Below are 12,924 nucleotides of genomic sequence, written 5' to 3'. Positions count from 1 at the left end.
TATCTTAATGAACTGAGTGTGGAAGAATAATGCAGGAATTAGGATTAGGCTGTTTTAGCCTCTGTGCACACCTCTACAACTTCTTCACTGTGATCTTGAAATGGTGTTTCTCAATCTCCGAGCATGTTTTTCTATCACATTGTTAACCACAAAAGAATTCTTTGAGCACTCGTTTAGTCTTAACCTATGGAAATAACTCTAAAAATATATGCTACTTAAAAAAAAATAGCAACAAAACTAAAATGTCCCATTCACATTCTAAGCTCCCTTATTCATCTCAGTCGACATGTCCTTGGGAAAGAAGCTTCCCAGGACCACTGTTTGTGCTTTCTTACAGAGTGAACTCTTGTAGCTTTCCCCTGTGGATATACTTGGCTTTGCAAAGGGCACATCATTTTGACAGCATATGTTTGAATCCGAAAATACCACTAGAAAGGGAATCTGGCCTTCCATTCCCCGTTGACTTTGCCCTCCTCTTGCAGAGCAGTCCCCACCATTCAGCACTGGATCTACCAGCGCACAGTGCCTTTAGCACAGTTGTCTTAGACATGCATGTCATGACATTTTGTCTTGCTTATTTATCCACTTGGAATCTGAAAGCGTTGTTGCACTCTGAACGGGACATACAATTGGCTGTAAATCCAAGCGTCCGTAGTACAGCGATTTGGCGGGAAAATGTGTGGTTCCACAGGAAGCAGCACTAGGAGTGTGACTACTAGGAATTTTAGAAACACCCACAAAGTCAGAAGCTTTTGGGTATTTACAAACATTCCTGATGTCATTTTCCATCCTAAATGTACATCTAAAGTTACTAAAAAATTGGATGCAATACATGCGCGTTTTGGGAAAGTTGGATAAATACCCAAATATTTTCATTGAGTGCTGGGACAAGGATTTCTATGCAGTGGAAAAAACTTTCGAGGCCCAGAAATAAAATGCAATTGCAATTTTTTTTACAAATACTAATTCTACAGATTGCCCATGTGCAACCAGGTCATAGGTTTTTTCAACGAGCAATTATGAGTGCTATTAAGACAGTGGATTTCGTCAGGGCCAGGTGTACTAGGAACTAGACTCTTGTACTGTGGGCATGTGCACTAAGGCATGCAGGGGTGCTTGTATTTATAGTATTAAGCACTGTGTGTGAGGAGACTGAGCCCCCAGTCAGTGCGGGCTACTGATCTGTGCTTTTGATATCCCAGTGGAGCAAACTGTGTCTGACGCCCTGAGCACCCCTGCATGACATGGGAATGATTGTTGGTTATGCAATTTATCATAGCACTGTTTGCTACTGTTTGTCGTGTAATGTTTTCTCATTACATTCACTCCAGATATTAATAAAGAGGATGGTGAAACACGTAAGTTATGGTCCATTAAAAAACCTTTGTTGCATGCCTTAGTGCGCATGTCCACACTACACCAGGCTGGTTCCTAGTACACCTGGTCCTGATGAAAGCCACTGTGACTTAATAGCACTCAAAATTGGCTGAAACATCTACATTGTGATGTGTGAGACCATTATTCTCTCACCCTAAGTTTACTACTTTTAATTTACCTACTCAAGGTATCCATTAATAAAAAATCTCGATTGGTATGAACAACCTTGAGGTAGTTTCAATAGCACTCACAAATTCCCAATCACACAATAAAAATCCAGCTCTGCTGTAATCGGGCATCACAGCACACCTGGGATGCGCTAGATATCTCGGGTGGGCACCCAATGATGAAACAGGCCACCAGCTAGATTGGTGGGTGAGGGTTCTTTTACATAACCAAATGGTTCACCTGGAACGAGTGAATGGCATTTGTGACAATAGGACTTAATGGTAACGAGCTCGTTCTTGTTTGTTTTTGATGTATTAAAGGGGAAGAGAATGAGCCTGTTTGCATCGTTCACTCTCTTTTTCTCATTATTGTGCCCCTACAGATTATACAGAACATTCTGTGTAAATTCTTTATCATCATGTTATGATTGTTGCCTTCTTAATTTCGGAGAGTGTCAAAATGTTACTTTTTCTAGCCATTGCAGTAAGTAATATGTTTGTGTCCCAGTGTCTGGAAAATCTGATTTAGATCCGATTCTGGTGGCATATTAAAAGTTCACTGGCCACTGGATGGACTCTAACTACTCAGCCATTAAGAAGTCCTTGATATTTTTAATTTTCAAAGTTACAACAAAGTAAAAGCTGTAAGCGAGTTTGAGGACATTTTAATGTAACAGGTTTTGCAAATAAGGGACTAATATATATATTTTTTTAAGAATGGGACATGAGGGTAACGAATTAAGATACATTCTGGGTAGAATTTATATGATAGATAGTAATTTAAGGTGTCCGGTGTTCTTTTTTGTACCATATGCTGCATAATGAAAACTAAATTAAACCAAATAAATGTAGACTCTCCAGACCATGCGGAATCCACCAGTAAAGATTGGACTTTCTCTTGCATTGTCTCAAGTGTCAAACACCTTTGAAATGCATTTGAGTATACTCATCAATTTAGGTAAAAGCCATATTAAAATCTAAAGTAAATGTGGCAAAATGTGTGCCCCATGATACCGCCACATACTGAAAAACATGAATGGTACCATCGAACATCATTCCTTGACTAGCTAATGTCCAGCGTACATATTAACACCAGTCAAGTGATAGGGTCTCCATACTTAATGCCAATGTGTGACCGCCTGCCTTAGAATGTGTTCTGAATGTGATGATGGCAAATTCCTTCCCATGCTAAGAGCTATTCTATTTATGCGTGTCCTTTCTTGGCTGACTATTGGTTCCAGAATGAGAGAAAATATATCATCTGATTTTTTTCTCAAGAAAATTTTCACCACTTTAGCACTTGGTGAAGACCATTGACTGCTTTGATGAGAACAAGTACATTGAAGTCTGAGAGAAAGAGGAGGGTATATGTAGTGCCCAATACATCAATGTTGCGAAAGCTCTGGAAAGTAAAGGAGATAGGATTTGTTTTGAAAACCAGATGATTTCCAAGAATCTCTACAAGCAACAGAGCACGATATTAACACCAATCATATTAGCAATAACTGTTCTAGGTTTACCATACTTATACATAGCCTTTGAGCCTTCATTGGAGAACTGACCGAGGTAGACTTCAGTGTATGTCTGAGTAGATAGAAATATTCCATCTCCATTGGCAGTGACCAAACCTATTTGGAGCTTTTTCCAGCACTCAAAGGTAAATGCATAGAGTGAAGACGTAAGATGAAGAAGGAGGTGAATATGGGTGTGCAAATGATGGGACTGGTGGCAAAAGACTAGTTTGGACCTCTGTCTACAATCTGGGTCATTGAGTGAGAATCGAGCAGGCAGCAAGTGAAATGCAGTGGCAAAACTAACTGTGTGGATTCATCAGTTCCATTTCCTCCCTGAATCTCAGGGGCACTTGCTCATCCTTAGAGAGTTTCCTTCTTTTCACTTATTTTCTGTTGGTACTTCGCTCTGGGCCAACCCTCTTACCATTTATCCTCAGATGGACTTTTTTTTCTCCGCCTGAGAGGTGAACAGAGTTAGCATTAAATCAATCAATTTCAATTGACAGTGTAACCCGTTTGGCTACACAATAAGGAACAGGAATAAGTAACTAGAGTTAACAAGGTTTATTACAAGTTAGCTTTCCGGTTAAGATAAACAAAACTCAGCACCATGCTGTAAAGATACAGAATAACAACGAGAAACCCAGCCTCCTAAAGAAGTTTATGAGTACCAGTATAAGGCAAACAAGTAACTCAGTCACAGCATGCAAAAGATCAGCAACAGAATTTGATGCGCAGAGAAGAGTTTCTGGTTCTCTCTTCCATATGAAGCATCTAGGTTGTAATCCAAACTAAGGGTGCTTCATTAGTCTAAAAAGTTCTTGAAAATCATGGAAATGCAGAAAGACAGGAAAATGTGGGAAAGTACAGGAAGGAGTCAGCAGTTCAGAAGCTCGGTCAAGAGTCTTCAAGAGACAGGAGAATGAGTGTTAGCTAAGCCACATAGCAAACAAGTAAAGGGACTTATTAGAGGTCTGAGCCTCTCAAAATCCAAAGGAAAGTGTCTGTAACCTCAAACAGAATTAACTCCAGATATTTCCACAAGAATCTCCGGAGCAACACCCCTCTGTCTGTATTATCAGGGGCTTCATTGTCCTTTCCCTTCTCATGTTGTGATCTGATATATTAGCAAAATATTGTAGGCTGAACATGGGAATAACGTTGAGCTTGGTCACCTAAGCCACATTTCAACAGTGCTGAATAGAACCTTTAAGTTAACGCTCTGGCTCTCCATGTTTCTTCGTCAATGTTTTCTTCTCAGGCTCTCTCTATCGCAATTACAGTGTTGTATCCCTTTTCAAATTAACAATCTATGTGAACGTACCTGCATAGAAAAGGACATGCAAGTAGAGAATGGAAAACAGTTCTTTATGCAGAATCGGAACAGGCCTAGTCAGGACAACTTTAAAGTATTAAATCAAGGGTGCACATTTAATATGCGTGTGCACTTCTAAACATAAATTGATAAAATTGTCAGTTCTTTATATTAATATTACATATGGCATACAGTAAAATCTTCAATACGTATGTATAAGTATGACTAAGAACTACATTTAAATGAAATGTATGAAACATTAGTGCACCCATTACATACATCTTTGTTGTTTCTAAAATAGCAACATTCTCATTGTATGAGGATGGTTTCTATTCAATCATCTGAACAGTAAATACCATTCAATGAATTAAGGCTCAAAGTGTATATGACTTCTCCAACTCTACAGTGAAATCACTGTAATAGTGATATCAAGTACAACACTTAAAATTCATCTTGTTAGTGCACACAGAAAACATCTGCTGAGAGCACATTTATGTTCTGTGTTTGTGACGTGGAAGGGTATTGCCAAAATGATGCTGCTCCTGTGTCAATGGTTCCTGTTGAGCGTTTCATATCCTGTAGCACCTGGTCAGGAAAGCAAATGCTATGAGTCACTTTTGAAGGAATGGAATGTTAAGAAACATTTAACATGGAAGGTAATTTTATCCAGCAGATCCAACTCCACCAAGTTTAGTCAAGACTCTGTTTGCCCACTGCCTCTTAAATATACTTAATGAGATGCCCAAATGTTAGTAATTTTTCATTTTTTACATTTGTATAGTGTTTAGTTAATAGGTGTTTACTGTCTTATATCCAACCTAGTGTGGGCATTAAGTTTATCATTGCCCAGCTGGATTTATTATCACCTAACTAGATTTGATTTCTGCTAACTGCTTCCCAAATTATTGGTGACAGGCTTGACTGGAATCAAGCTACCAAAAGGAGAGCCAATAGTACTCCACAGAGGAGTTTGGTCTTTTTCTGTTAAGAGCTAGTTTAAGTGGGTTATGGGAACTGAGATGAGGTGTGTGAGGCATCTACGATATAACCAATGCCTACTCTACCAGCCATGTATGCTACATCCAAGGAACCATGGATCCTTGAGTATGCACATACTGTAGTAGATGTTTTACTGCCTCGCTGCCTATAGGGGAGGATGAGGGTTTAGATTGATCAGCCTTCTGCTTTTTATGGGTCTAAGAAGATTGCCTCTTGATTTCTTAACCCTTAAGAATTATAACAGTTTTTTAACTCCGAAATTTTCTCACAAACTTTGATGTTCAGTTTGGACTCACTGTGGTATGGGTAGTGGATAACAAAGGTATTAGACGAAGCGTAAAGCACAAGTCCGTTTAGAGGCATGTGAGGATGTCACCATAATGACCCTTGTAAAAAGATGAAGGAGCACAACAGAATACTGAAGGGTGCTGGAAGACATTGAGGGTTCCTTGGAAATGTTGAAGTTTGTCTGATGCAGGTACCCTGACTACTATCGTAATCGTTGTTTCCTAGACTTTGTGGAAATGTCTGCCCTTTCTATGGCTCTCCCATTTAATGAATACAACAGTGATCTATCTAGTTCTGATAATAGCTATGGTATTACAAGTGAGGCACGGCTTATAAAATCCTGTTTTTATTCTCCTGAACATCTTATGTAATGTAATGATGGTCAGTGCTGACTGATTCAACAATTTGATACATAAATTTACGTTTATCTTGAAATGTTGTTCTTCGTTTTGTAGTAGTATTGGGTTTGAGGGTGGTATCCAGAGAGTTTCAAGATGTGGAGCGAAAAATCTTTGATGTCTAGTCACCAGCAGTAGTTTGTTCTTACCCTGCATCAGATCACGTCAATCAGTTTGCTTTGTGGGGAAATTCATTTTTTGAATTTGACTTTTAGAATCCAAAGAAAAGAGAAAAACAAACAGCAGTGCTGCTGACTTACATGTTTATACGGATGCATTGATGACTGTATGAATTGGCAGACATTGTTGAGTTGATGATAAAAGCATACATTTCTTAGTTAGACTAACTGTATTCGAGAAAAGTTTTAGGGTAAGTTGGCTTGTATGCTACTGGTTTTATCAATAGACGAAAGCAGTGATTGTTTTCCGATTCTAAAGTAGTGTTTCTGAGTTTTAGGATTATGAATCTATGTTTTAATGGATTGGGCATGAAAATTGGTTGGATCGATGTACCGATGATGTTATGATTAGGCAGAGCATTACAGAGGTACTGAGATATAATGGTGACCTCAGGAATGAGATATAGGTACTTGTAATGCTGATTTTGTAAATGTGGAATGAACATTGTTGATTTGGAGAATCAAGAAGGGATACTGACAAACTGATCTGTGGATGTTTATGTTTTCTGATCGCGTGTTATTCCATTTCATTCTGCTTTTGGAAGGGTGGCAAGGGACACCCACAAGGGAATGAGCGTGTGACCGGACCTCTGTGTGTGGTGCGTCAATTTTGGTCTATGCGCCCCACTCTGCCAAATTACAAAGGGCTTTCGCATTGGGTACACAATCTTTATACCACTTCCTAGGTGTGTACAGTAAAGGGAAATTTTAAAAGGGATGGGCCTCCAAAACCCTCCCTGACACGTTGCAAAGGAAGTAGCCACATCCATCCCTGGCTACTGGCAAGCCTAGGGGGAAATTCCAATTAAACCCTGGCTGTGTAGACTGAATTGCAATTTTAAGCCCTATGGTCATACAAGGGCCTAGGGTGAAGGGTCATCACTTTGTAATCTCTCTCCCATCCCTAGAAGCCATGGAGAAATCTGCATAAGCATGTGGATTCCTGCCCTGCCTTTTAAAGCATGATGTCCCAGGCTACATCAATGAATATGGTGCAAATGGTGTGACATGTTCTCTGTATGAAGCTTCACCTCCAACTTCCCCCTCATGAGATGAAGAAGGAGGAGCCTCAGTTGAGACTGGGAGTGGAGCAGAAATAGGAACGTGACCTGTAACCCCCTTCTCTATCCTCGTTGCACTCCAACAGGACTGACTGCAGTCCTTGCCTTCACACTATTCCAGGTTCCCACAACATCCCACCGAGTGCCAATGTATTGTTTGCCCTGTGCTCTTTACAAGCCAATCCTTTATTTCACAACTGCAAGCAGTATGAAGCTTATTTGCACTGATAGCTTGGCGGTAGGTTGTGCATGCATCATTGTGCAACAGAACTAGCTGGGTACCAAGACAGCGCAATCCAACACCGCGCTGAGCTGTTACCAGCCAGCAGATCTGACTGGTTGTAGTACTTTGAGAATTGAATTTGAATGTTTGCTAGACTACTGATAGTTACACCCTGCATGTATTGCTTCATGGATTAGATTCGCCGATCCTAGTGACTTTCGAAAACACCCAAAATGATTTTGTGAATGTTTCTACGATTCTCCAAGTTTGCATAGTATCTAATGCACTTTATTTTTTCTTAAGTACTATAAGCATTGACTCTAGAGACATTCATATGTCTTAAATACGATCCTGTGTAATCGTCCACTATGCTCTAAGTTTGCACAGGACTCCATGGAGTTTACCTGTACATGGAAGCATTTACTCGAGAGACCTTGAAACATCTCCCCCCAAAACAAAAACTTTATGCACCCCACACTTGGTGATGATAGCACTCATTCTCAATAGAGATGGATTGAGAAGTGACATATACTGTTAATTGATATGCAACAAATTCATTATATTGCCTAATTGAAAATTAGTATTGAAATGTATCTTTTTTAATTGAAGCCAATATTGCACGTGTTGTCAATTATGTGCACATTATTAGTGATTGTTTTTTTTTATTTACATAGAAAGATAGGCATGCAACTGTTTTAATTAACTATGGCATGGTAATAAATACCATGAAACTGAACTGAAAAGTGAAATTGACTTATTCTTACCATAACTACTCGAAGTGAGTAGTTTCCTCTTTTTCCACCCGAAGTCGAATGATGAGAATGAATTAATCAAACAATTCGCACAAATGATAGGAAGTGAACAACTATATCATGTATATTTGAAAGATTGTTTTACGTATTTCAATGTTCCATCCAAAGTTCATTCCACTGAATGTGGCACTGCTGGATTCAAATGCCTGGCAACATCTGGTCTGTGAGCAAAAAAATCAAGTAAATGTAAATGTTCCAAAAAATGTTTTTTTTCATGAAAGTTGAGGTTGTTTTATTTCATCCATAAACCAAAAATGATTCATTTTTAAGGCAACAAGTGTATGAGAACTTAAATAATATTGGGTGGGATAATGATTCTTATTAAATGTGAATTATTAGCATATGACATTTGGCACGCACTTCTGAATGTTGATTTTCTCAATCCTCTGACTGTTCTTTCTCCCTTCTAGTACTTTACTTACTGCATCCTTTTGAGCCTTCTGGCCTGCTCGGTGTTCCTTCAGATTAGCTGCATTGGAAAACTCATCCTCATGCTCATCATCGAGTTCGTCTACGTCCTTATTGTGGAGGTGCCAGGGGTGGTCCTTTTCGACAACGCTGATCTTCTGGTCACCGCCAATGTTGTGTAGGTACCTTCCCATCTTCTATGTTATTTTCTGACTTTTGTATCTTTGCAAAAACGCATGTCCCACTACGTTACATGCATGGTCAAAATCTAGGTTACCCCATCACTTCTTTGGCTGACTAATAATGATAAAATAAGGGATTTATGATTATCCTCAGTCAGGATGAGGAGGCTAGACTTGGGGTTTAGATGTTTTAAAATACTTTCAACCAGAATTTCATAGCTTTTATGTAGACAAAACATAATGCCCTGGCCAAAATATCAACTACCACCATATTCGGAAGGTGAGTGTGTCTAGGTAAGAATAGATTTACTACATTTACCTGAAGCAATGTGTATATTCAATGGAAAAAACAAAGGTTAAAGTAACTTTATAGTTAGGTGAATATGTCAGTGACAACATTAACTTTTTGAACTAAAAAAAAATACAGAAATTCCCCAATTAAAATTAGCGGATCTAACAATAACTTGTGTCCCCGCCATGCACTGCTTATGATCTCACACATTACACTGCTCATGACTTGTTCTATGACATCATTTATGACATCACTGATGACATCTCACGTTAGGTGCGCGAATCCGTCCAAAATTATTTTTTTTAAAAGAAGCGCGGTCTCCCACCACGCTTTGTTTGTTAAAAAGCCCCCCGGTGGGCCAGGTCCTGGGGGCAATACTATTGATGGTGCGGGGGCCCCTGGGAGCTCACAGCCCCGGGAACCGCCACCTCCCGGGGGCATACTTAAAATAAGGGTGAGGTGGCTTCACGGGCCCCCCCAAGGCCCAGTGTCTACCACCTCCCCAGGGCTTTCATTAAATTAGGGTTGGGGGACCTCACAGGCCCTTCCACCCCGGGGACCGCCACCTCCCTGGGGCTATAATTAATAATTAGTGTGGGGGGGCTTGAGCCCCCCCTCTGACCTGGGAACCACCACCTCCCTGGGGCACTAAATATTCAAATTCGGGGGTCCGTTAAGGACTCGCGGTCCCATGGACCACCATCAGTGGTGTCATCAGTGATGTCACTGAACATGTCATGAATGATGTAATATGTGACGTCATCAGGCGGGGGTGTGAGTTATAGTTAGCTCAAGTAACTATAACAGCCAAATTTCTCTGGTTTTGTACAAGTGAAATGTCCAACTAACTATAACGTCTCTGAAACCTATGTTTTTTTGTGTGAATTTTTAAGGTTCTTTTAATGATAATTTCTAACTATAATGTCCCTGAAACCTATGTTTTTTCAGTGAATATATATTATATATATATATATATATATATATATATATATATATATATATATATATATATATATATATATATATATATATATATAAATGTATTTATTTTGTGGGGGACCATTAACAATCAACGTTCAGTTTTTTGCTGGTGACCTTTTCAAAACTGAGAAATCTAATTCAGTTCTTTTGCAAGATGTAATATTCTAGTTTGTAGTTGTGACTTATTAGTATTCTGATGTTTAAATATTATGCCCAATTTATAGGTTTTGTGTTTTTTTTTCTTATGATAAATGTCTCCCAAGTGGCAATCCCAGTTCAGTACGTTTCAATGGGGCTGTTTTGTTAACTCAGAACACACAATGGCTATCCTTTTGAACTTTTGGCAGCCACTATGTGATATGCAGTCTGCTGCAGTCCAGCACAAAAGCCTAATGGATAAATGGCTACTCAACGTTTTGTTTGAATGGCAACAAAAATAATGAATATACAAGAAACAATGTAGGAGCAGATTTTGCCTGTTATGTCTATAGTGCAAAACATCAATGTGAAGCTGAATTAGGAATAAGGAGAACATTCCATAAAAAATTTAACCATAAAGAAGTGTCTAGAATGATTTTTTAAACTGACAAAGATTTCTTACAAGTAGCAGGGTTCGCATGTTTTTAGACCCACAGGGGTAAACAGAAGTCTTTGCCACAGTGGCCTCCTAAAAGGTGCTTGAACTCAAAGAAGGCATCTTGAGCCATGGAGAGAGAAACACAAATAACAGTGCTTTGAGAGAAGTATATGAAGGATCGGATCTGATGTCAAGTATGTCTGTGTGTGCCTCACTATCATATGCTCCCGCAGTGAGGTGGACTAGCTGAAGTCAAATGAATCAGTAGCCGAAACTAAACTCCTCCATTAGGATGAGGAACATTGCCCCACTAAATAAAAATGCAGCAGAGATGAAACAAAATGGTAGCACAGTTAATTTATTACCCTTTTATGGTTCACTACTCCGTCCCGAGCTGAGTGTCAGGGCGGGACAAGCCATTGCTCCTGAGTGGCAGCATCAGGGAGGAGTGTTGGGCACTTAAGATTAAAGTGTGCATGTCACTTTGGCCGGCTGTTTTGCGACAGGCAGCAAAACTCCCACTCCCCCCACCATCCCCCTCCCGTGCTCCCACCACACCCCCTCAACTGCTCCACCACAGCGGCCATCACTGCAATCACAATACATTGATTGTTTGCCTTGATAAAAATAGCACTATTCTGATAAAGACTTCGCAGTGTCATCACCTTAGAATATTCCACAGGCATCAGACTTGATCCAGAGAATCTTGAGGAGTACCTCTTTGCGCTGGTAGATGGAATCAAGTGGCATGTGTCATCAGAGTCAGAAGTGGGGTGCGCAATGCCTATATAGGTGCCAACTTGGTGTCCTGACATCAGTTCCTTTCTTTCTGTGCCAACACAACAGATCCAGAGAGCTACCTCATTTACTTTTTGACCATTATTTTCAATTTTTTATGCTCCCAGTATACTAGGGAACATGCCCCCTAACAAACCCATGTGTTTTATGCCCTTGGGAGAATGTCACAGACAGATGCCTATTTCTGATCCCCACTTGGTCTGTCTTTGGTGTCTGGGGTCGTTCCCTGACTCCAGGGCCTGCGCAGGCTGCCAAGCAATGCACCCAAAAGCAATCCAAAAGAGAGTCATGAAGCGCCTAACTCCGCAGCACAAGAAGATACCACATCATACTAGGTCCCGGGGAATCTAAGGCCCAGTCATGGAGCCGGTTTTGTGATTGGTCGTCTTTAAAGTCCAAGTCTTGTGCTTCTAGACCCCGCTCCTATACTCTCCAGATTTGATCTGCGACCACCTGATATCCCCCGAGCCAGTGACCCCTGCCCAACTTGAGCTTTCTGTGGCTATGCACTCCATTTTTGGGCCCATTACTTTATCTGGTGCACTTTTGGGCCACATGGAGCCAAGCGGTGACCCAGCTGGGGTGTGCCCGGCTAGCCTACTCCTGACGCCGACTGAGCTTTCTGGATCCACCTCCAGATCTGAACCAACTCCAGCACTAGGACCTATGCCGAAGCGTGTCTCCTAACATGCCTACCAACATCACCTGTGCCACCTAATGACCCAGATCCCATTGTCCTGTCTGACTCTGAGACGATGCCACCTCGTCGTAGCTTGACCTAGACACAGGAACTGTCTAGACCTCCTCAACCATCCGACTTAGACATGCTGACCTTGGCTTTTGACAGACCTAGTGAGGACTTGGACTTTGGTGGGGGGTCAATGATAACTCCTACCAGTTCTTTAACCCCTCTTACAAAATAGCCCATCCTTACCAAGATGACAACTGGTGTGAGGAGTTGCAAGAAGCCAGTGGACTGGATACATCCATAGATGCTGGCCTTGTCTTGTCTCTGGGACCTGCCACAGAAAAAGGCACATCCTTCACTAAGGTGGTGGTGAGGAAGACAGCAGAGTTCCTCAACCTGCAGCTTCCTTCCATCCAGCCAGGTTAAGACCAACCTCTTGGCAGAGTTGCTTCAGACAGGGATACCCTCTTCAGAGCTCCTACTTCCCTGCAATGAAGTCCTCACGGACACTCTCTCTGGGACCTGGGTCAAGCCCTACACAGGTATTCCAATGCACAAAATAATTGCCCAACACCACCGCCCCAAAACTAAGGACCCAGCTTTCCTCGCCCAGCACCCAAGAGCTTGGAGATATAGGTCCGACCACCAAAGTTCATCCCAGTGCA

At 40.9% G+C, this 12,924-nt stretch overlaps 1 protein-coding gene across 1 annotated transcript in view; it reads left to right on the top strand.

The window, feature by feature from the left end:
• Window positions 1–12,924, top strand: part of ADCY5 (adenylate cyclase 5) — a 1,577,350-nt gene that overhangs the window by 1,446,856 nt on the left and 117,570 nt on the right. The window contains exon 15 of the mRNA XM_086957077.1: window positions 8,744–8,919. Coding sequence (XP_086813203.1) covers window positions 8,744–8,919 — 176 coding nt within the window. The remainder of the gene's footprint in view (window positions 1–8,743; window positions 8,920–12,924) is intronic.

This window comes from Lissotriton vulgaris, chromosome 2_1, assembly GCF_964263255.1.
Source record: "Lissotriton vulgaris chromosome 2_1, aLisVul1.2, whole genome shotgun sequence".
In the NCBI taxonomy this organism is placed as follows: Eukaryota; Metazoa; Chordata; class Amphibia; order Caudata; family Salamandridae; genus Lissotriton; species Lissotriton vulgaris.
Note: the sequence above shows the minus strand (reverse complement) of the source record. Positions and strands in the feature narration are given on the sequence as shown.